The sequence below is a fragment of the Sparus aurata genome, chromosome 8 (assembly GCF_900880675.1).
Source record: "Sparus aurata chromosome 8, fSpaAur1.1, whole genome shotgun sequence".
NCBI lineage: Eukaryota > Metazoa > Chordata > Actinopteri > Spariformes > Sparidae > Sparus > Sparus aurata.
The window spans coordinates 4875923-4897926 of record NC_044194.1 but is presented as its reverse complement, the minus strand read 5'-3'; the positions used below and the strand labels follow the sequence as shown (position 1 = coordinate 4897926).

The 22004-nt window shown below is 45.3% G+C and overlaps 1 protein-coding gene across 1 annotated transcript; it reads right to left on the bottom strand.

The window, feature by feature from the left end:
* Window positions 1–13943: 13943 nt before the first annotated feature.
* igf2b (insulin-like growth factor 2b) lies at window positions 13944–21673 on the bottom strand. Its single transcript, XM_030425968.1, has 4 exons — window positions 21433–21673; window positions 20275–20425; window positions 18525–18706; window positions 13944–17049 (listed from the first exon to the last, which is right to left on the bottom strand). The coding sequence occupies exons 1-4, from the start codon at window positions 21505–21507 to the stop codon at window positions 16810–16812; spliced, it is 648 nt and encodes a 215-aa protein (XP_030281828.1). The 5' UTR covers window positions 21508–21673; the 3' UTR covers window positions 13944–16809.
* Between the last annotated feature and the right edge of the window lie 331 nt (window positions 21674–22004).

Here is a 22004-nt window from a genome sequence, read left to right as displayed (position 1 = left end):
AAAAAATCTCACTCTGTTCTGAATTATATTTAATGCATTGTTCTGCCACAACGCTAAGCCGCTCTCCTGAGCTGCGTATATTGCGTACGGACCATATATCTCAATTACCGCGGTAACCCAGAGAAAAACAACCACTTAAGGATTACGTGTGATAGTACAGCTAATAGGATGGAAGTGACGTGATATACGAGGAGGCAGAAAATACGTTTTTCCAAATCTCTCAGCTGTAGGGAACGTCTGGAGTTACACAGGCAGCAGCTAATATATATGTATATTGCCTGAATATTGTGGGAAAGCGGCCCACACACAGTATGTACAGTATAAGGTGTTCCTGCAACCACAGGGAGGAGATTTTTTTTTTTTTTTTTTTGCAAAGTTGGCTCCGAAGATCACATTTTCACCACAAATCATGCGAGGCCCAAAAAATTGATGTCACTCTCCGCAGAGGCAGAGAAATGAGAAATATGATCTATCGGGTCGATCGAGCCAAACAAATGTAGGGTAATCCGCCACAGTGTCGGCATCTGTCTCGTGTGTTACTGTCAGTGATGTTCCACTGACAATGTTGACAACCGAACCTCGGAAAGCAGCGCAGGGAACACTTTCCATACCTCCTACTGTTTCCCAGGAATTCGTGTTTAAGCAAAGCAAACACACTCTTGACTCCACACAGACACACACACACACACGCACTGCTGCTGCCTAATGAACATAGCAGAGCAGCAAGCCATTACACATACCTCATTCATTTCCCCAAACTGTTTTCGCTCATCGCACACGTACAGCTGCGAACGCTGACACACGCGCGCCCACATGTGCATCCTCCTCCGGCGCACTATCTGTCAAACGCACACACACACACACAGACACACACAACATCGCACGCAGTCGCAAGAATCGCACAGGCCCGCTCAAGACTTACGCACCGTCCCATTTTTTTGTTTGTGACACGGTGTTAGCGGGAAGCCCGGCTGTGAGCTAACCCCACCATGTTTTTCTCGTCTCCCCTGTTATGCTTGGCACCTGTTGTGTGCTCGACATGCGCACACACACACACACAGACACACACACAGACACACATAGCTCAGACACACCATTTCTTTGCCATGTGCTATTAATAAATTGAAGAAATCAAAATTCTTTCCATTCCTGTCTTAAAGACCAGCGGTCAGAGTTTTATAGGTCCTTTATCATCTTCTGTCCGTTACGCGGCTCATGTTTTATCATACTTTTTTCCATTATTGGAATTTTTTTCAGCTATTTATAAGTTCCCACACTTCTCATGAATAGCGACGATGCCACGCTTTTGGTCGATGTTTCACGCGTGAGCTGCGTGTAAAACAGAAACGACAAGGATGACGAAAACAAAGTGACCCCTGGGTGTTATGTTCCTCCAAAGTGTTGTTTTCATGGGTCTTGTGAGGATCAGTTTCACACATCGACTGAACGTAGTAAATGATATTGAAAAAAAAAAAAAAAAAAGTGTTATTGTGCTCTTTAATCTCCCTGTTTTTCTGCTTTTGTCCCCCTCACCCTTCCCCCCACTCGACAGGAACCCCGCACTGATGACACATGGGAGCCGAGCTGAGCTGGCAGACACATCATCCCTTGTTATCGGGACCGCTGGAAAGCCCCGAGACCCCTTGGACCCCCTCTGAACACAGGAGGGCAGGTCACAGCGCTGGAATTTGAACAGGTTGAGGGGAACGTTTAGGTAGAAAAAAGAAAGAAAGGCCGAGCTGTGGCGTCATCCCTGTCCCCTCTGCTGCACAGTTTCCTTGAAGAGCGTCTGCTGGCAAACCTCCGACAACAACTCTGGATCCTGCGCCATGTTTTGTTTGGCCGCTGTGATTATTTTCATAGAAAGAACATCTTTATTGATAAAACTTTGTCTGTTGTCCGGGGCTGTTTTGCTCGCTGTTTTGTTTGGTTTGCCAGTCCGTGGCGAGAACTCTGTCTCCCTCCTGACTTGTGAAAGACACGTAATAGTAAGAATGATATCTTTGTTTCTGAAGAAAATAATGCTTGTTATTTGGAGAGGCAATTACTGGAAATATTAAAGAAAGAAAAAAAAAGAAAGGAGAGATTCACCACAGGATGTTTCCAGTTTCAGTTGTGAAATGATGATTTTTGACATATTTTGAGGATCTTCTTTTGTCGATTTCTCTTTCATTTTATGATAAACTATGACAGAGTTGGAGAGAGGAAGCTGTTTGTTCAAGATGTTTTTCTGCTCCAGCCGTCTGAAATAGTCTGTGAGAGGAATTTGAATAAGTGAACATGACACAAATGGCAGAATTCAAGACTGTTTGTGACCTCGGTAGCAAATGATTCAATGCATAAGTGTGTCTTTTCCACCAGAATCAATGTTAGCTTAGTACTTTTCAGCAAAACCACAGTCAAATCCAAACTAGATGTTTCTTTATGTCGCAACTTTACATTTGTTTAGGTCAAAATTTCCATTTCTCTCTCGTCACAATGCCTTTACTTATGCTCTGATTAGGTTTACGCACAATAAGCCACAGTCACAGATGGAGACGGTCCGACTGCTTGTGAGAAAAAGCCGGATTTGGTCGCCACAGAAGCAGCTGGAAAATGTCCAGTGATGGAACCGCCGCCGCCGTCCTGACGTGAAAGTTACCCAATAGAGCTCAACAGTGAGCTTCCGGAAGTGAAAATGCCATTCATATTCTGCGTAGAGATTTTGATTATTGGCCATAATGTCGTAACCATCCAAAGTAGACTCACCACGAGTTATGAGATTGTGAAACGATGATATATGATCCTGTAGAAGCCACAAGTCCGTATGAAATCAATCTTGTTTCGAGAAAAACACGTTTTATTCGCGATGTCATGGAGAAGTACTACACTACCCACAATCCTATAGTGTAACAGCAACGTCTCTGATTGGTGGAGCTCGCTGTTACCATGGAAATGTTTACCAAACCCACGAATTTCCTGTTAGCTAGTTACCGCTAACACTGAACTCTACGATGGTTTACCACAGAGCGACCATGATTTCACTTTCTGACCCACAGCGTTTTTTTTAGTGATGAGGAGAAGAGCGTTTTGTTTGGTAAACATTTTCATGGTAACAGCGAGCTCCACCAATCAGAGACATCGCTGTGACATTCGCAATGGTTTATGGGATGAGTAGTTCCTTTACTCTTAAGACAATTACGTGCACAGTCTTTGCTTTTTTCTCCGTTTTCCAACATTTTTTTTGCGCCGAATTAAATGTTTTTTGGTCACGATTCAACTTGTAGTTCATTGGCTTTGTTCCAGGCTCTTTATATAAGGATTTTGTGAAACGTCAATGGAGTGAAGGAATGGCAAATTCACTTCCGGAACTGGAGCCGTTAGAAAAGTGGGCGGTTACTGTTGAGCTTTATGATGAATTGTTTCGTCTGTAACTCGACATGCTGACATCTTAGACAGGTCTCCATCGCAAAACGTGTGTTGTTGTTGTTACGTGCATGTTTCAATAAATATTAAAGCTGCTTCAGGGAGCTTTGATATGTCGTTGATTTTGGAGGCCCCTGTGGACAAAAGTGGAAGTGTTTCCACCGTCACAGCGATTAAAAATAGAAATGATCAAAAGGGGAAATCTCCTCCTGCTTCTCTAACTTTGCCTGGGAAGATATAAACACAGGCTCTTCTGGTCTGCAGATGTAAAGAGAAACTAAGTAGAAATATTAAATCTTCTTGCTGGTGATCTTGTTGTTAAAAAGAACACGTACCTTTAATGAAATAACCCTCACCATACTCTCTATCTCTCTCTGTGTGTGTCTATACGGCGGCCGTACAGCCGAGCAGCTGTCAGAGCAGTTACAGGTGTTAAAAGAGTCCGGAGCTGATGCACAGGTACAGTTTGTCACACACAGAAACTCACAGGTGGCTCTCGGCGCTGCGAGCTGAGCACCTCTCTTGTTTATCAGGCCGGCGGGGGGGGGGGCTGCAGGTGGGCTGCAGGTTCTCAGGTACTAACTGACATCATCAGTTAGCACACAGCCCGCCGCTGCAGGAGAGAGACGTCCCAAACCATCAGCGCAACCTTCTATTTTCACATTTTTAAAAATTAGCTTCAGGATGGAGGTCAAATAAAGACAAACTGTTATTTGCAGCGATGGGCCGGACGGTAATTGCTACTAGGCAGCAGCGGTTGATTCACACGGCTGAGCACACGTGGGACAAACAGGAGGCTCGTAAGCATCAGTTTGTCTGGAGGAGCATCTCCCTGTTCGACCTGGCCTCAGACAGCGAGCTAACTCTCGCTTTAATGATAATAATAAGGCTAACATGGTATAGCCTCTCTCCCTCCGAGCCCACAATTACTAGCCTGGCACACAGCGTACGCACACAGTCTGTCTGGGGACCAAGCCACCGGATAATTCCTGGTTACCTGTCACAGCCACTTCTCACAAACACTCTTAACATAACAAAAAAATAAAAACATTTGATGGTTATGAACACACATGCACAGACGTGGGCTTCGGTGGCAACAACACACACACACACACACACACACGATGCACGTATGAATTAGCCGAAACATGTGCAGGGGAGCCAAGCGTGGATTTGCAGCTAATTTTCTCCTCCCAGAAATGTCTAGTTAAGGTGAAAACCGCTGCTGTTACCTCATCTCACGGGGTCATTCACGACACCAGAGGGTATATTCATTCGGTGAGTAACAGGAAATTGCTGATGATGGCTCTGTGTTAATTGACAATAAAACAAAGGCAATTTTGGGGTGTTTTTGAGGCTTTGTGTTTCTTATATGACTCCCTTGTAATACATAATAGGGGCTGCTGACTGTGACTGCTAAAGCCCTGGCTCTCCCACATCCACTGCTGACTGTGGTTGATTCTCCGCTCTCAGGACGGACTCACTATCAGGTCATCACTGCTTATTTAAAAACCTTTAATTTATTCTTGTAGTGTCTCTGATTCATCTACTCTTTTGGCGTGTGTCTGTTATAATATGAAGATGACTTGACAGAAAATAAACGACTTGAGATTGAACCCGATCTTGGAAGTTAAAGACTCGTGACTTCAGTGACTCAAATGACCGGCCTGTCTTCATTTTACGTTTCATTTTCATCTTATTGCTACTATAAAATGGGAAATAACAACCAAAGAAACAAAGATAAAACATAAAACAGATATATGCAACTCATCCAGCGTAATATAAGCTTGCAGAAGCCCCCGAGAGCTGATTTGCAAAGTTCAGTTCAGATGGGGGTGTGCGCTGACACCTTTAGCTTAGCAGCTGTAGTGAATATCTTGGCTTTAAAAAGGGTGTAAATAACATCTATCAAATCAATTTGCACTTCTGGAGAATTTCATTACACCAGGCAAGCTGTTCGGAGCCATTACAGGCCCCGTGAGAACGCTGCAACACTGTTTTGCCGCGAAGCTCCAGAAATGTTTTGTGGAAACTATGAAAACTTCACCCGACTTTCCATCAACACGGGGCCGAGTAATGACTACATTTTCATCTTTGGATGAACTTCTCCTTTAACTGAGGACTCAACCTGGCCTGACCCGCCCGAGTAAAAACGACTTGGGGTCTTTCTTGAGGCTGAGACCAAACGACCTGCTGCTTTCTTTATGTATGAACGCGCACATGCACCGTTCTGAGGACAGCGACTTATCTAATAATCACATGCGCTTGAGAACTCAGTTACCAGCAAAGGGCTGTAAATCCACGTCATTATCTCACTTTCTGTCATGTTTATAGCTCCGCGTTATACGGCAATATCCTCTAATTTACTGTTATCTGGCTGATCATTAATCAAGCCCATCTTTATTGCACACCTGCCCCACTATCTCAGACTATCTCTCCGTCTACTGCCAGTGGAAGTGATTTTTGTACTGTTGGATAGAGCAAGGTGTAAATGTTGAAACACGGATTGTGTGTGAGGTCGCTGGCCGCGTGCCGTTAACCGTCAGCGCTTACTAATGCAGTGTGGGTAGATCCAGGGAGGGCCGGCTGCACGCAGGAGCATGAGCCACAGTGCACACATTGACACAGGAGACCAAAATCTGAATGACACACAACCTCTGCTGTCATCACCTCTATTTCAATCAATGTGATTGTATCGGTAAATGCTCAAAATACAGAAACATGGACACAGGAAGGCTGCAGGAGCCCGGATAACACAGTCTATATAAAAACGATATACAGACATGTATCTGGTTTATCAGTCAGGTGTGTCTCTCTGTTATAAGTGACTCTGGAGCATCTGTATCCACGTTTTATGTATAAGAAAAGAAATAACTTCATGTTTAACATTTGCCGAATTTACAAGAAGGCCGAAGTGATTCAGAATTTGTCACAGACGGCATTTCATAAAGTGGACGTTTGTCCTAACTCGCAAAATTGAGTGATTTTCAAAGGGAGTCTGGTGTATTTTTCTCCCTCTTCATCGCCTCGTAGTCTCGACTGCAGGTGCCGTGGCTGCCTCGACCTGTTGTATGTTTATGTCTGCTGTGATGCAGAATATATTTAATTTGTTGCACAGATTTGTTATATTAGAACTATTACATATAAGTTATCCTGGCCAATCACATTAGATACAAAAAACACGAATGTTGCGCGTGTTTTATGATATCTGACCTCTCAGCAGCCTCAACTGTGACTGACTTCCAGCGTCCCTGCATATAAAGATGTTTATTTATAGACCATAGCTTTACTTGCATGTTTCATAAGATATATATGTATAGCCAAACTCTTATACAGATTAACACAGATGTAATGAAGCTGCACAAAACAAGTCCAAGTTTACAAAATGACATTCAAGCAGTTGCAGCTCACGTGGACAACTTCACTGTCGCATCTTGGAAAGGTTTCCGAGGTCTAACATGATCATGTTGTGACAATAAAGGCATTTTAATGGTTTAGAATAGAGAGTATTCTTGTGAAGCTATTGGTACTAATGTATCGATCAATACCCGATGGGTCAATCTGCAGCGCTGTATGCAAATGTTCATAATAAGACAATAAATGTTCTTCCCTTCCCGGCCGTCGTGTCTCTGCTGCTTATCAGCTTCGTTTATCTTGTGCAATATAACGGCAGATAAAACAGAAGTTGTTTACATTGACCTGCTCGCGGGGTTAACCAGCTCGCCGTCATGTTAGAGCCGCCTCTTCCTCCCCGTTTGTCGGTGTTTTACTGGTTTTTAATCGACCTATAGAATCTCGTGATGCACCATTAAGATTTTTTTAAAAGGATCCTTCTTTTCCTAGAGAGACGCGGCTGAGAAAGAAAGCACTAAAGGTCTCCCTCCAAGTTGTGTCTTTTTCTATTAAGTGCTGAAGGAGATTAAATCAACATGGTAATCCTACCACCCACCACACACACACACACACACACACACACACAGCTTCTCATCCTTGTACTAGCTCGGAGGCTTTGAACTCAGTAACACCGGCCACGCTGGTCAAAAAGTACGTCTTGCTCCTGCGCCTGTCAGCCGGCTTCTCTTTTATTCGCTCCGTCCCGTTAAAAACAGACGACGAGGATGATGAATGCCGGCCAGTCATAATATCATCTATTCTTTTCCATCATGTCTTGCATCATTGTGCATATGTTTTCCACTGTGGCACAGTTTACTGGTCTCCCATAGGCAGACCATTAATTGCTTGGCGCCTCTCAAGAAAAAAAAAAAACAGGAAAAAAAAGCAAACAAAGAAACAGTTTTGTTAATAGCCTGCTGCTGTTGGCTGCTGATTTGGCCCAAGTAGTAATGCCAATTCTTTTGGAACGCACACAAACATCATACTGCCACCCATCATTAGCAGGGGCTCCGTGAACACGGGTGTGTGCGTGTGTTTTAGCCGCGCGTATGTGTGTGCATATTTAAAATGCGCGTAGCTGCGTATGCACGTGCGCTCTCATGCTGTTGTTTGTGTATGCATGCCCAAGTTTGTTTATGTTTGTGTACGTTTGAGTATATGTGTGGGTTCTGCACAGAGAACACTTTGTCATCACCGGTCTTGCCCGACTGGTGGCACTGCCATTATATTTAAGTGCGCACAAAACACACAGACACACACACACACACATATATATACATAGTCTTTTCAGTTGTGGCATTTCTGGACAACTTCCCATCCGCATTACTGAAGCATGAGAATGAAATTGACAGTCTTGGGCTGAAGGATGGCACAGCAGACACAAACAGCCGCTGCCAGCTTCCATGGCAAGTCTCAGAGGACAATGGTTTGGGGCAGCCAAATGGCACAGTTGCAATGTCCTTCTCGAGCAATTTCCTCACAAATATTTGCACTCCTCTGTTGTGTTTTTTGTCCGACAGTGTGTGCATGTGTGTGTGTGTGTGTGTGAGAGCGCGCATGTTTTGCTGTGTGGGCAATGACGATATCTGAAATGTCTGTCATTCTTAGAAAAAAAAAAGGCCGTGGAAGAAAAAGAACGTTTCTCACAGCGAAACGACACCAAGTTCATTACCGGACAATCATTTTATTGTGCGCGAGGAGGGTTTTTTTTTTTCTTCGTACAAATCGTGTCACAAAACAAGAAAAACAGAAGTTGCAGTAAAAGAAACAAGGAGGAGGAAAAAAGATCAAGGAGAGGAAGAGAAAGAGCGCGCTAGGAGGAAAGAACTCTGTAACCCCCGGGCCCTGACGGAGGGCCAAAGAAATGGAGCTTATCTTGTTTATGTGGGGAAGATAACTAGAATGCTCATCTGGCCTGAGAGCGAGAGAGAGAGAGAGGAACCTCCACCATAGCTGTATGCTGACACTGTTCACTGGAGACTGGAGCCTGTTTATGTGTGTGTGTGTGTGCGTGTGCGTGTGTGTGTGTGTGAGCATGACAGCTGGACACACACGCTGGCACTCGCTCAACTGTTGCACAAAAGTCCAACTCAACACTTGTCATTCAAGAGCACATAATAACATCCACAGGGATCTGGTTTATAAAAATGGAAAAACACGCGGAAGAGAGAGAGAGAGAGAGAGTCAGTTAGCAGAGGTGGAGGGTTGTTGGGTTTTTTTTTTTTCTTTCTCCCACATGGCTGTTTAGTTCTTTAGTGTCGCTCGGGATTTGGCAACTTACAGGACGTTTAAAGTGCAACAGATCTTGCTGTGGGTAGAGTTTCACGTTGCGATCTCTCCGTTTGTGGCTGATGGCTTCTTCCAAGCGCTGCTCGTGTTGTTTATCTCTACCTGAACAGAAATAATATTGCCAGCCCGCTCCAACAGAGAGTCATCCAGCGGAGTTATTTGAAGTGACGGATAGGTATGGATCATGGCCTGCCTTGTAATTAAGAGAGATTGCTATTTTCCCCTCAGAATGGGCTCTCCTATCCTGATCTGTAATTATATGTTGTTCAAACACAGAGGGGAGTGTCCCTGGTTATTGTGCAGCCTGCTTTACCACCACAACAAGTGCCAGCATCACTGATTGTCTGCCTGCAGTTTGAACGTTTCACTTCTTTTAAGTTTTCCATTAACAGCGCTGCGTGTTTGTGTTTCAGCTCTGCACCCTTCGATGTCTTACCTCTAATGTGTCTAATGCATCACGGCAGCACCTCTGCATGTGTGTGTCTGTGTGTGTGTGTGTTATTTCTGTGTATGTGTGTGTGTGTAGTCCCAGGTAGTGCCCCGGTGACCCCCCGACACAGTGACACTGACGTGCAACAATGATGAATGCCCTGATAGAGTGAAGTAAGGACACACCTGGATAATGTTAAAAGTTAAGAAACTCAGAAACCTTAAACGTTACAAGATGCTGACCTCCTTGTTTAATTAAGTGCAGCATTCTGCTTTTAAACATTTACTGCCACCCACTTCACTCTTCCTGCAACACCTTCAATTAAATGTAGCCTTTAACAAATCCATGAATTTCAGAAAATGCCCCAAAAGAAAAAGGCGATAAAAGGTCACCGCTGCCGGGGAACGTATGGGCAGCGTGGAGCGGATGTTTACATTTTTATTTTTGGAAGAAGATGCAGACGGTTTTAAAGGAAAGTCTTAAAAGTGAAAGGCCACGGAGGGCAACATTTGACCCCTGTGAATAAGTGTAGCCCAGGCGGTCTCGGCACCACACACAGAGTATATTTCAGTGTAAAGCTGTGACCCCCTTGTTTTCCAGTAAGAGGAAATTGTCATGCAATGACCCAGTGACCACACTGGAAACCACTTCCCCCTTTGTTATGATTTTGTATGGCTTAACCACCTCATTTCCTTTGTCCTGGCCCTCCAGAGTAAAGTCTACCCCACACATCTTGTCACATCCACATTTCTGTGCCGTTTCTGAAATCGTCTGACCCCTCGATGGTGTGTTGACAAAGACACCGAAAGCCACAAAATTGCAAAACTTCACAAACGTAGCATCCAAAGTGCTCCGTGTTTGGTTGTGAGTGGGCCGTCCTTTCTCATGCTTTTCAGGAGATCTTGTATTCCACGCATGATAAACTGTAAAGTCACTGAAGAGTCGCGATGAATTCACACGTAAGCGACGAGGACGCATTCAGATTTTGCACAAGGGAAAAAAAAGAAGCTCGACGCCGCCGAGCTTCTTCTCTTCTCCTCAAACTGTCCTCCTTTGCACAAAAATTCCGCGAAAACTTCCACTTCACTGTTAATATGTCAGAATCTACGGTTACGTAATGAGGAAAAGCCTTCCTCGCAGCTCCTGGTTGATTAGGAATCAACAATTAGATAGTTTTGTGGGGCGCTGAAGAAACACAATCCCCTCTTTATGCTCCCGCTCTGCTGAAACCACCATGCAAGGACGTCGACGGAGTTATATCTGCAGTATGAAATTAAGCGCTTTGGGAGAAATTAGCTCGACGGTTATGTTTCAGTGTAATTAATGAGAGAGAGAGAGAGAGAGAAGGGAGATGCACACCGCACTCAGGAGTTTTGACTATTCCAGGGGGCCAGTACAGTTTGTCCTGGCCATAGAGGTTCTCTGGTATGACCCCCTTTCCCTCTGATTCTCCCTCTTTCTGTCTCTTTCTCTCAATCTCATTCCCCTCTCTCCATCCCTCTTTTCAGCGCACAGCAATTAGAGAGGCAAAGTGGGAAAAGAGGAATGTGTGAGCACGCTTTGTGAGGATCGGGAGAAAGAGAGAGGGAGCACAAGGGAGAAAGTGAGAGATAAAGAGAGAGGGAGAGATGAGAGAGACACAGAGGAGGGGAGGAGAAGAAAGGAGAGGAGAAGGCCTGTCTTAATTGGCCTGTGTGGCCACGCTGGGCTGTGATGGTCTGGGCTTGCCAAACCCTGTGCCTCAATAGTTGGCCTGGCCTTACATGCATCCCGTGCATCCGGCCAACCACAACTAAGTCTAGTGTGCTCTTTGGCAGTTTCCAATGTCAGGCCTGGGAGAGTTGTGCCACCCACATCTACACTCCGCTCCACAGTTCAGGAGGCCTCTCCGATGGGGATGGATGCGTGGGTTTGGGGTTTATGGTTTATTTGGCTCCACCAGTTTAGGTTGAGGTGGCATTTATGTCCTCTGTGTATTGTCTACGTATTCAGGATAATTCTATAGCGATTGTTTGTTTAGCTTCCACGTATAGATGCGGATTTAAATTTAGATTTGGCAACAAGGAAAAAAAAAATTACATACATACCAAGAAACATACCATTTGGCCCCGACACGCCGCCTTTACTGCACTGACGTCTCTTCTCTCTGTGGTATCAGCTCTGATGATCTCGACGAGATCCAACCCCTTAAACATCACAATCAACATCAATCAGGGAGAAACGAGCACAAGTCCCGGCGCTTCGCGGCCCGGTTTGGCTTGTTTTGGTTGACTTATGTTGTGCCAGACGCCGCTCCGTCAAGGCACAGCGGTGATGTGACGAGCCCTGAGGACCAGAGAGTCCCTGATCTCATTACCGAGCTCCAGAGAGTCATACTATGTATAAACACCTGCGGGGAACAGGCTCAGTCCCAGAGCGGCTGCTGCAAAATACACACACACACACACACACTCGCAACACCTGCACACACACCTGCCAATTTGTTTGAAAGGAGTCAGTGAAAGTGAGGCGAAGCGTTTTATTGTGAGTGACACTTTCAAAACACTAATAACACATAAATCAATAACGGGGATGCAGTTCTAGAATTCGCTGGCGGACGAGATGAAAGTATGTGAAGATTTGCATATATGTTGAGTGCGTGCACGATTGTGCGTTCGAACATGTGCCGCATCCAGCCATCCGTCACAAGGGGATATTATTTTCGACAGCAATGTTTTTTCCTTCTTTAATGGGTTACTCCTCGGTGGGGCGGGCAGAGGTGATTTAATTGAGCAATTCATGACCATAAAACAGGAGACGCAAGCTCCACTTTCCCAGGAGCGACTCGCGTGCATCTCGTCACCGTTAGGTCGAGCTTTGCACTTAAAGCCAAAGCAAAACAGATTTGTGCCTGTCCTGCTTGTGAAGCTCAACCTCTTTAGTGCCAATCTAAACAGAACTGAGAGCTGCAGTCAACTCTGCTGCTGCTGCTGCTGCTGCTGCTGCACCAAGATAACCCCAAGTGCCCAAAACTGTTCCATTCTGGGAACAAAGATACTAAACTGTAAATCTGCCCGGTAACAGACATCCCACGGCTGGGTATGTGCATGCATGTCAACAATGAAAGGTCGTGCCATTTTCAGAATATGCATGTGATAATTTGAGACATGTCGCTTACTAAACTTAGCAACTGAAGTGGAGCTCGCTCCAGTAGTTAGCGAAGCCGCTGGAGGATGGAGGGATGGATGTACGGATGGGTGTGTCAGACGCAGTGAGAACAGGTCAGGTTTAGTGTGGCATGCAGCAGAAGGAAGGGCTGAGGAGTTGTGGCCAGCCCGGTTTGCCACTCTGCCAGTGCTGATTTACACTTTGGCACACACAGTCTTATCACAGAGCGGCAGACAGACAGACACGGACCAGACAGACGGACGGACGCAGACAGACGTGGGCTGAGGAAGAGATGGAGGAGGGAGAGGAAAAAGAGAGGGAAAGAGGGAGGTAGGGTGGGTGAGAGGAACCGAGAGGGTGCTAAAAGCAACTGGAGATGTAAGACGTAATAAATCATTTACAGGGTACATAAGGTTTAATTGATATAAAAAGATTTTAAAAGCAGCTCGCAGCACGAGCCGAGAAAGCGTGAACACACATCCAAGATGGGCAAAACACACACCGGAAAACAAAGCAGTACATCTTTTCTTTTGTTCGTATGTTTGATAAAATGTTTTTTTATTGATATTAAAAATGAAAGTACATGAATTGTGCATTTCGGACGTTCTAGCGTGCAGAGGTTAAATCAATAAAATACACACAGGCTGAGTGAGCTACTGACAGAAAAAGTTGCCATTTGCTCGGCAAGATATCTCTTCATATTCAGCGAAAAGAAGTGGTTGTCTTTCAGGCCATTCATAAGAACACTAGAGTAGCCTGTTTGAACATTACAATAGTGAATGAATGCAGTCCTAGCAGGAAAATATAGAATAAAATAGAAAATATAATAATAATATTACTATCAACAATAATAATAATATAATAATATAATAATAATAATAATTGCACTGCCTGCTTTGTTGCACAACTGAAGTAGAATATAATTAGAGACAGGACGGAGCCTTGATAATTGAGATCTCAGACAGAAAGAAGACGTAAAGTATTGGCTTTGACCGTTTCACCACAGCAGGAAGAAATAACCATTAAGTCTGCATTTCATGGGCGATGCATGACACCATAGAGGAGGAGGAGGAAACTGTAAAGTGGCACAGAGTTACCTTGTATCTGACATGGGCTTTCAGTGGTTTTGTCACAGAATAGCTGTGTCATTATGGCCAGGTATGGGTACGGGAAAAAAAAAAAAAACCTCAGCTGCCCTTCCACAACAAGATTATCACTTTTACACTCGGCAACTACTCCACTTCTCCCTCGGAGAGCATAGATTGTTTTCTCGTTTTTCTTTTTTTTTTTTTCCTTTTTTTTTTCTTTTTCCTGAGTGCTTCAGAAATGGTTCAGCGTGATAGCCCTTCATCAAATGCATAATGGATGGATGATTGGAAGATCGTTTGAGGAGGGAGGGGGGGGGGGGTTGGAAGGGGGTGTAAAGGCAGGCTAACAACGCTGCTCTTCTCCCCTCGCTTTTGCCTCGCCGTGATGCAAATACAGACACGTACTGTTGGTGCGAATAGATCAGGAGCATTGTCTACGACCGAGAGAGAAGAAAGACAGACGTAAGAGACGGACAGACAGACAGACAGACGAGAACAGTGAGGTGATACGACGATAGGCTCTCTCCTTGATAGACAACGACCTTTAGGTGACCTTTGACGGCTACTAGCATCATAGCAACATCATTACCTTCAATTAAGGCATCGACACACAGACTCGCTTGTAAGTCACACGTTAACCCCCCTAAATCTTACTGACTGGCCGGGACGTTTTGCAGCCTCGAGACCCCCAAAACGCGCGACAAACATCCGTGGCACTGGCACATTAGGCAAGATGCTCCGTAGAAGACCAATAGGACACCATGCACGATAACAAAGACATGATTTAATGAAGGACTGATCATTTCCCCCCCTCAGCCATCAAGACTAAAGTGGCTTCGAAACATAGTGGGTTTTTGAGTACAATCAATGTTGAACAAGATATTTTTTTTTTTGTTGTTTTAGTTTTTACCAATAATAAAAGTCACTCATTGATGCTTTTTTTTTTTTTTTTTTTTCTTCCTTTTTCCACAGATAAAAACCACCTGAAAGGCTTTCTGGAAAATCCATGCAGACCACTGTATTTCAGAGTATGTGCCTATTTCTGTGTGACATAACATGCCTAAAGCGATCCAGGCTATACTGCTGTTAAAATATTAATTTAAAAGTAACTATGGCAAAAAGAAAAAAAAAAAAAAAAAAAAAGGAGAAAAAAAAAAAAAAAAAAAGACATTATTTTTGGTACAAAGCATCTACAAAAAAGCCTTACAACTCCAATTGGAAAAAACAGAGATCATACAAAATAAAACCGTCAGTTGAGCATCAGTGCTACGTATATTATTTGGACCAATTTTTCAAATATATTTTATAACAAAATAAATAATGCCTTTATACAGTGCCCTTATTTGTATTTCAACAAACAAACAAAAAAGCTTGGCGGCTCATTACGCAAGATACAGCTCAGACTAAAGGAAAATAACACAACGTCCCTGGAAACTAATTATATATCTATATTTATATATATATATAGATGTATATATATATATTCAAGTATTTGTTTTCAGGCAAAAGCATGTGAATACTACTGATATACAATAAAAATAAAATGTTAGTTGACATTATTGCTGTTTTTTTCCCTTTGAATTGAAATTTTGTGCCTTTCTTTAGAACTGTAAAATAACATCATAACAATAACCATGGAAACGAAACAAAAAAAAAAAAAAAAAAAAAAGCCTAACTTGGAAAAACAGGAATGTCACGGTACCAGAAACTGACGGGGTTTTCCTTTTTTTTTTTTTTCTTTTTTTTTCCATTGAAACATTGATATGAAAAGAAAAACAGAATAAAGACAAAATAAAATATAATCATCATTATCCCACTTGCTCTTTGTCCATGCCATGTTACTTCCTGTCAGAGCAGTCTGCAAAGCCATGGCAAACAGGAAGTCCTGTCCCAGAACTGTAGTACTGTCCAATCCAGGCGGTCCACGGTGTCCCATATGTGTCCCCACACTGCTCCCTGTGTCTGGCAGCCTCAGAGGGACAGGAGGAACAGGGACTGGGTCTCAGGTCCCCCCTTTGCCGCTTACGCCGGCAAACTAGTGATGAGCAGCCGCTAGCACTCGCTGTGAGCCTCGATGCCAACACAGCCCATTTCTTTTCTCAGTGACACTTCCCCCTTGACACTGCCACTGCCAGGAGCTCCCCCAGATCCTTTATTTTCCTTTTTTTTTTTTTTTAAAAGTCACACTTTCCTTAAAACGGAAAGTTTTAATATTCATTCAAAGAAAAAAAAACGTGCTTTTCAACCTCTTCTTTGAGTCCATTCCCAAAGCTAGCACCATGACATTTTTTTAAGCTACACGTTCATTGTTCATAAAAAAATAGTGCCATTTTTTTCTTTACTTTGACGTAATCCGTGGCAATGTGCAATTTTGCAGACTCTTTTCTGCTTTTTGTTTGTGATCAAAAGGTGCTGGAACAGGAATCTAATTTTACAAAATAATTCCTTACAGTGTGGAAGTCCCTTTATAGGTAGAGGTGCAAACTAATAACAAAAAGAAACTAAGAGATTTTCTTTTTGCCTCAGGAAAAAATGATGTGGAATGGATTCTTTCATGCAAGCTGCTCTTCACTTTCAGTTGTCTTCCACAAGGACAAAAAAACATTCCGCTGGGTGTCCTCTTGACACTTGCAAACCACAGATCTCTTTCATCTTCTTTTCTCCTCTTCCCCGTTTTCTCTTTTTTTGCTTTAAGGATCCACCTGAATTGCATTCAGCCGAATTGTTAACTTTTTGTTCATCATTTGTGTTTGTGCCTTTTGTGTCGGTGACTGAAAGAGAGAGAGGGGAGCGAAAGAGTTCAGACAGGAAGAATGTGAAGGCATGTTTGTGTGCCGGAGGAGGATGGGTGGGTCGGGTTGAAGGGGGCATTAGAAAAAAGGGCCAGGAGGTCAAGAAGTAGTGGATGAGAGCAGGGGGAGGGATTGGTGGGCTCGGACAGGGCAGGGGAGGTCAAAGAGAACTGCCACAGAAATGACGTCAGAGACAAAGCTATAATCCCCTAGTCTTTTTTTTCTCCCTCCAAACTCTTGTCTGTGCAAAGGGCTGGCAGCGGGCTCATTTGTGGTTGACGTAGTTGTCCGTGGCGAGCAAAACGGGAGGCAGTTTGCTGGGCAGGCTGATCAGAGGCCTGTGGAAGATCGCCTGCTCCTGGGCTTTGATCTTCTCCGCCTGCCTCCGATACTTTTTGGCCCTCAGGATGGCCGGGACACCCCTCCGGAGCCGCTGGGCCGCCTTCCTCTGCCACACCTCGTATTTGGAATACTTCACGGTCACATGCTGCTTCCTTGAGACTTCCTATTGTGGCGTGCAGGCGAAAATGGAGGAAAAAGAGGGGGGGGGGGAAAAAGAGGGAGTGAGTACATTAGAAGTGATAAGATACTGTGCAAGAAGTGCTTATTACAATGGAGGAAAGCCTTGTTTATTTTGAGAAAACATTCAGTCATTGTTGGGCCGGTCAAATGGAAATCGAATGTCATTCTTATAGCGCCGAGCGTCATAACAGACTCGCCTCGCCTCCGACTTGCCCCTGTTTTGGTTTCCTGGACTGAGAGAAGCTGTCAACAAGTGCTCGGCTCAGCCTCTTTAACATACTGTCAAAGGGAAGGGCGGCCACTCGCCTCATATTCATATGAGGGGCACGTCGTCGTTCACCCAACGACCCGCTGAACTGACTAACCTCCGCGGACCCGAGCGAAACGACACACACACACGCACTGTCATTTCAAAACGCTCTGATCCTGCACATTAATAGCGTTAGGTGTTGTGCTGAGCACCAGGGATTGAGACAAAGTGGGAGTGGTAGCAGCAGAGCTAGAATTTATGCGTGAGTAGCCAGTGCTCTGTCTGAATGGCTTGTTTTGGTCCTGCCACTTGAGGAGTGTTTATCCCTCTTCATTCACTCCGGGCCTGCTCAATAGCCAAAGAACAGCTGGCCCTCAGAGCGGGCTGTACCCAGCAACTCTCCCTGCTCCGACAAACTGGGGACATGTCCCAACTAATTCCCCCTTTTTGCAGCCTCTCTGCTTTTTTTGCATTTCACACAGAAGCCACACACCTATTTAGCTCTCTTGTTTACATCGCTCGCACGTCTAACGCCACCGATGCCGATCCTCTGACGAGTCAAACAGAAACATTTCTAAAAAAGAAACGTCTCTCTCGAGTCCGGCCTGGAGGAAAGGCTGGAGGGTTGTTTTTTTTTTTAAAGAGGTCTGGAAAGCAGCCACAGCTCGGTCTTGTGACCGCAGTGAAAAAGACCTGAAACGCTTTGGCGTGTTTTGTGACATATTTCAGAGAAGCTCTCCGGGGCCGGGTCAGGTGTTCTTTAACGGCACGGATCAAAATAAAATGCATGCCAGTTTCGGGGGAGCTTGCTGTTCCGTGACTAATAATCACACACTTTGGAACACACTGTTTTGTTACGGACCAGCAGTCTCCACCATCTCACAGACTTTCTCTCTCCCACACACACACACACACACACACACACACACACACACAGTCTCAGTCTGTGAGTATGACTCTGCCCTTTCCTGAATATTATGTGCTGTGACTGTCTTGATGTTTTCCACGACGGTCAGCACTTTGCATGGAAGGTAACTTGCTTACCAATGACCATTTAGCAAGATAAACCTGTCTTCGCGTGGGTTTCGGTCTGCGCTCAGTGTCAAGGACATAGGGGTGAGGAACACAGGTGAATGGAGGCGCAGGAGATGGGACGACAGATAGTGTTTTCCCATACTGGCGTGTTGTTGTTGTTCGGTGAGACGTACCTGTTTTAGTGGGGGCATCACGGGTAAGACCTGTAGAGAGGTGGCCGACACGTCCCTTTCGGACTTGGCGGGTTTGGCACAGTACTGCTCCAGCAGGTTGAGGTCACAGCTACGGAAACAACACTCCTCTACGATCCCACGGTTCTGGGGGCGCCGGTTGTTTCCCCTGCTGGTTGGCCTACCTGAGGAGGAACACAACAGACCACGATGAGGAGGGCGAGGTTAAGACCTCAGGAATGAATCTGGGTTGTTTTCGCGGGATTACTTCCACAATCAAAGTCGGTCCACGGAGCAAAGAGGATAAAAGGAAAATCTATGACCAACTGCAACAAATCTTTTTGTTTGTAGGGGGATAATCTGATTTGGGCTATCTGGAAGTCCTTTAATGAGTGAATACACAAGTAAACACCCTGTGCTGCGGAGAGTGATGGAGACAGACAGCTAAGCTCCTAGACAGACCTTTGGGTGAGCAAATACATAAAATGGAAAACTCTCCTGTGACCTTGTCCTTTGTCAAGTCAGCAAAGATAAAAAGGATGAGGAAGGGCGAGAGAGAAGAGGAGGGGCAGAGAGAAAAGAGAGGGAGAAGGCAAAACAAAAGAGGAAGAGAGTAAAGACCTGAGAGAGAGAGAGAGAGAGGTGAAGAAGAATACAGCAGAGGGGTGGAGGGTTAGCATGTTGCACAGGGGGGGGAACAGTATCCGTATCCGATAAAGGGCTTCGTTTGAAGTCCTGCACCCAACAGAGTGTTGCAGGAGTCTCAGGAGAGGGGAAGGCCAGGTTTGATTGCAGGAAGAGAGAAAAGAGAGGGTGATCCAGCAGGCAGGGAGGCAGGGAGGGAGGGAGGGAGCACATCTACTGTATGTCGGCCTGAACCGGATAATGATCTCTCTGTCCGTCAGAGGTGCCGATGGCTAATATCTTGTTTGAAGAGAGGGGTTTCTCTCTCGCCGCATGCGAGGAGGAAGGTTGGAAGTTGTGTCGCAAACAGACTGTGCAAACACGAGCTTATCCACTGGGGAGGATTAACGGCCGAGCACAATGCCTTCACCTAATGCTTTACAGCTATTCCCATCATCATTACAATGGAAGCAATGATCAGAATTGATGTTAATGATCCGTCCTCTTAACCTGACATCAAAAACAGCCCCCCTCCTCCTCCTCCTCCTCCTCCTCCTGCTCCTGCTCTCTCCCTCCCTCCCTCCTCTCCTCCCCCCCTTCGGACTCATCAGTGTGGTCGGCCGGCCTGGGAACACTGGTGCTGAGGTGACTGGTATGCCTCTTGGGGTGCTATTACTTTACTGGTAAACAAGCGGCCCATTGTGTCGCGCTGAGTCGTGTGTGCCTTCACAGCTCGCCGGCCCTTTCATATGCAATGAGAAGGTATGAAGGGCTGCGAGGCAGAATGCGCACACTCAGCAGACAGAGCGGCTTGGACCAGGTCTTGACACACACACACACACACACACACACAGACACACACACAGACACACACAGCTGGCTATAATCTCTCTCTCTCTCTCTTTCCCTCTCGCTTTCTGTGTGCGCGTGTGAGCGCGTGAGAAAGAAAAATACCAAACACGCATACCGCGCAGCCACAGACAGAGCGATAGCCTCAGCTATCCAAACAGATGTGTGCGCGTCTGAGCAGCAGCAGCGGCAGCAGCAGCAGCAGCAGCAGAGGGAAAGAAAGAGAAGAGAGCAGAAAAACTTGTGATGGGTTTTTTTTTTTTTGTTTTTCGGAACCTACTGAAATAGAAGCCTCTGTCTTCGCAGACAAACTGCAGCGCATCCACCAGCTCTCCCCCACACAGCGTCTCCGCCGAGGCCACCTCCACCACGTAGAGCGTCAGGGCCAGCGCAAAGAGCAGCGCGCGACTGGACGAGGACATCTTCTTGACCTGCAGACACACACACACACACACATGCACACACACAGCATCTGGTCAACAAATGCACACATTACAGAAGTGATGATGACATTGAATAAAAAAAAAAAACGTGAAAAAATAGAAGAAGAAAAAAATCTTGTGAGTAATAAATCCCAGATGACAGCCAGATGTTGGATCCAGACTTTACGCATTGTACAAGATGTACGACTTCCACTGTTAGGTGCTGTTTCTACGTATTGATGTATTGACCTACTAACTGCGTAAAACAAATGATGGCATATGTCCACCTTCCCCCCCTCCCTGCCTCCCTGTCTCCCTTCCTCCCTCCCCCCCGTCACCGTTATCAGCCGCTGTCACTGTGTCGCACCTGGGAGAAGTGCTTATTCTGGAGGAAAAACCGAGACGGTATCTCTGCCTTACGCGCTCTTACACAACTCTCCAGAAAGTTGCGAGACCGGCTGCTCGATAGTTAACTATCCGAAAGGCCAGACTCAGCATTTATTTTCCCCTTGCTCACCCTGGGATGAGCTCACTGACCCTCAGACCTACCGCCCCCTATCTGCCGACAGAAAAGACCAGCTGTTTGCTGCTCCCGGAGTCCAGAGAACGGCTCACCATCAAGAATCCCAACAAAAAAAAAGAAACGAAATAAAAATAAAAAAAAACACACACGATAATAAAACACCCCTGAAACTCTGCTCTCCTCCTTCCCTATCAGGTAACCTGTTGCACGAATGCTTCACAGCTCCCCGCAGCTCTCCATGTCACGTCTGCATCTTCAACTTTCTCTGCTGCATGCGAATTAAAAGAGATGTCCAAAAAGGAAAAGAGAGAAAAAAAAAAAAAAAAATGATGCGATCAGTGCATCTGCTCAGCCCGGAGCTGAGCTGTGTGTGTCTCACTCGCACAACACGAGAGGAAAAACATGGTTACAACCCCCGCCAGACGTCTGTCAAGACCCGCACGGCACAAAAAAAAACCCGGAGCGCATGAAACTATTTGTTCCCTCTGGTTACCTTCATTCTGCTGCTCTCCGTCCTCCGGCAGGTGTGGCAAAGTGAGTGGCGTCCGTGTCTTTGCTGGGTCTCCATGTCAGATGGCAGTAGTCAAAAACGTCGGGAGGGGTTGGTTGGGAGGGGGGGGTGGTTATTTGGTTTTGGAGAGATTGCAGGTGAGTTAGTTTCCCAGTTGGTGCGGCTGAGATGATGTGTGAGAGGCTGTCCCAAAGACCAGGCGACAGAACAAAACTTCTCAGGGAGAGGTATTATATACCAAAACACGCCCCTTACTTCCACACCCCACCCCCTCGCTCCTCCTCTTCACGGCTGGTAAAAAAAAAAAAAAAAAAAATGGTCCAGAGACGTTTTATGGAAAAGTGCTTAAAGGGAGAAAAGGCAAAAAAAAAAAAGGAGAGAAAAAAAAGGAGAGGGAGAGAGTGAGAGTCACAAAATATGGAACAATTCCATAGGCATTTTCCACGTTTACGCACTGTAACCTACAATCACAATGTTTACACACAGGGACGCAGACAAGAACAAGAATAGACGTAATTCCTCAGACTCCAAGAAAAATGTCAATGTCTCCGCCC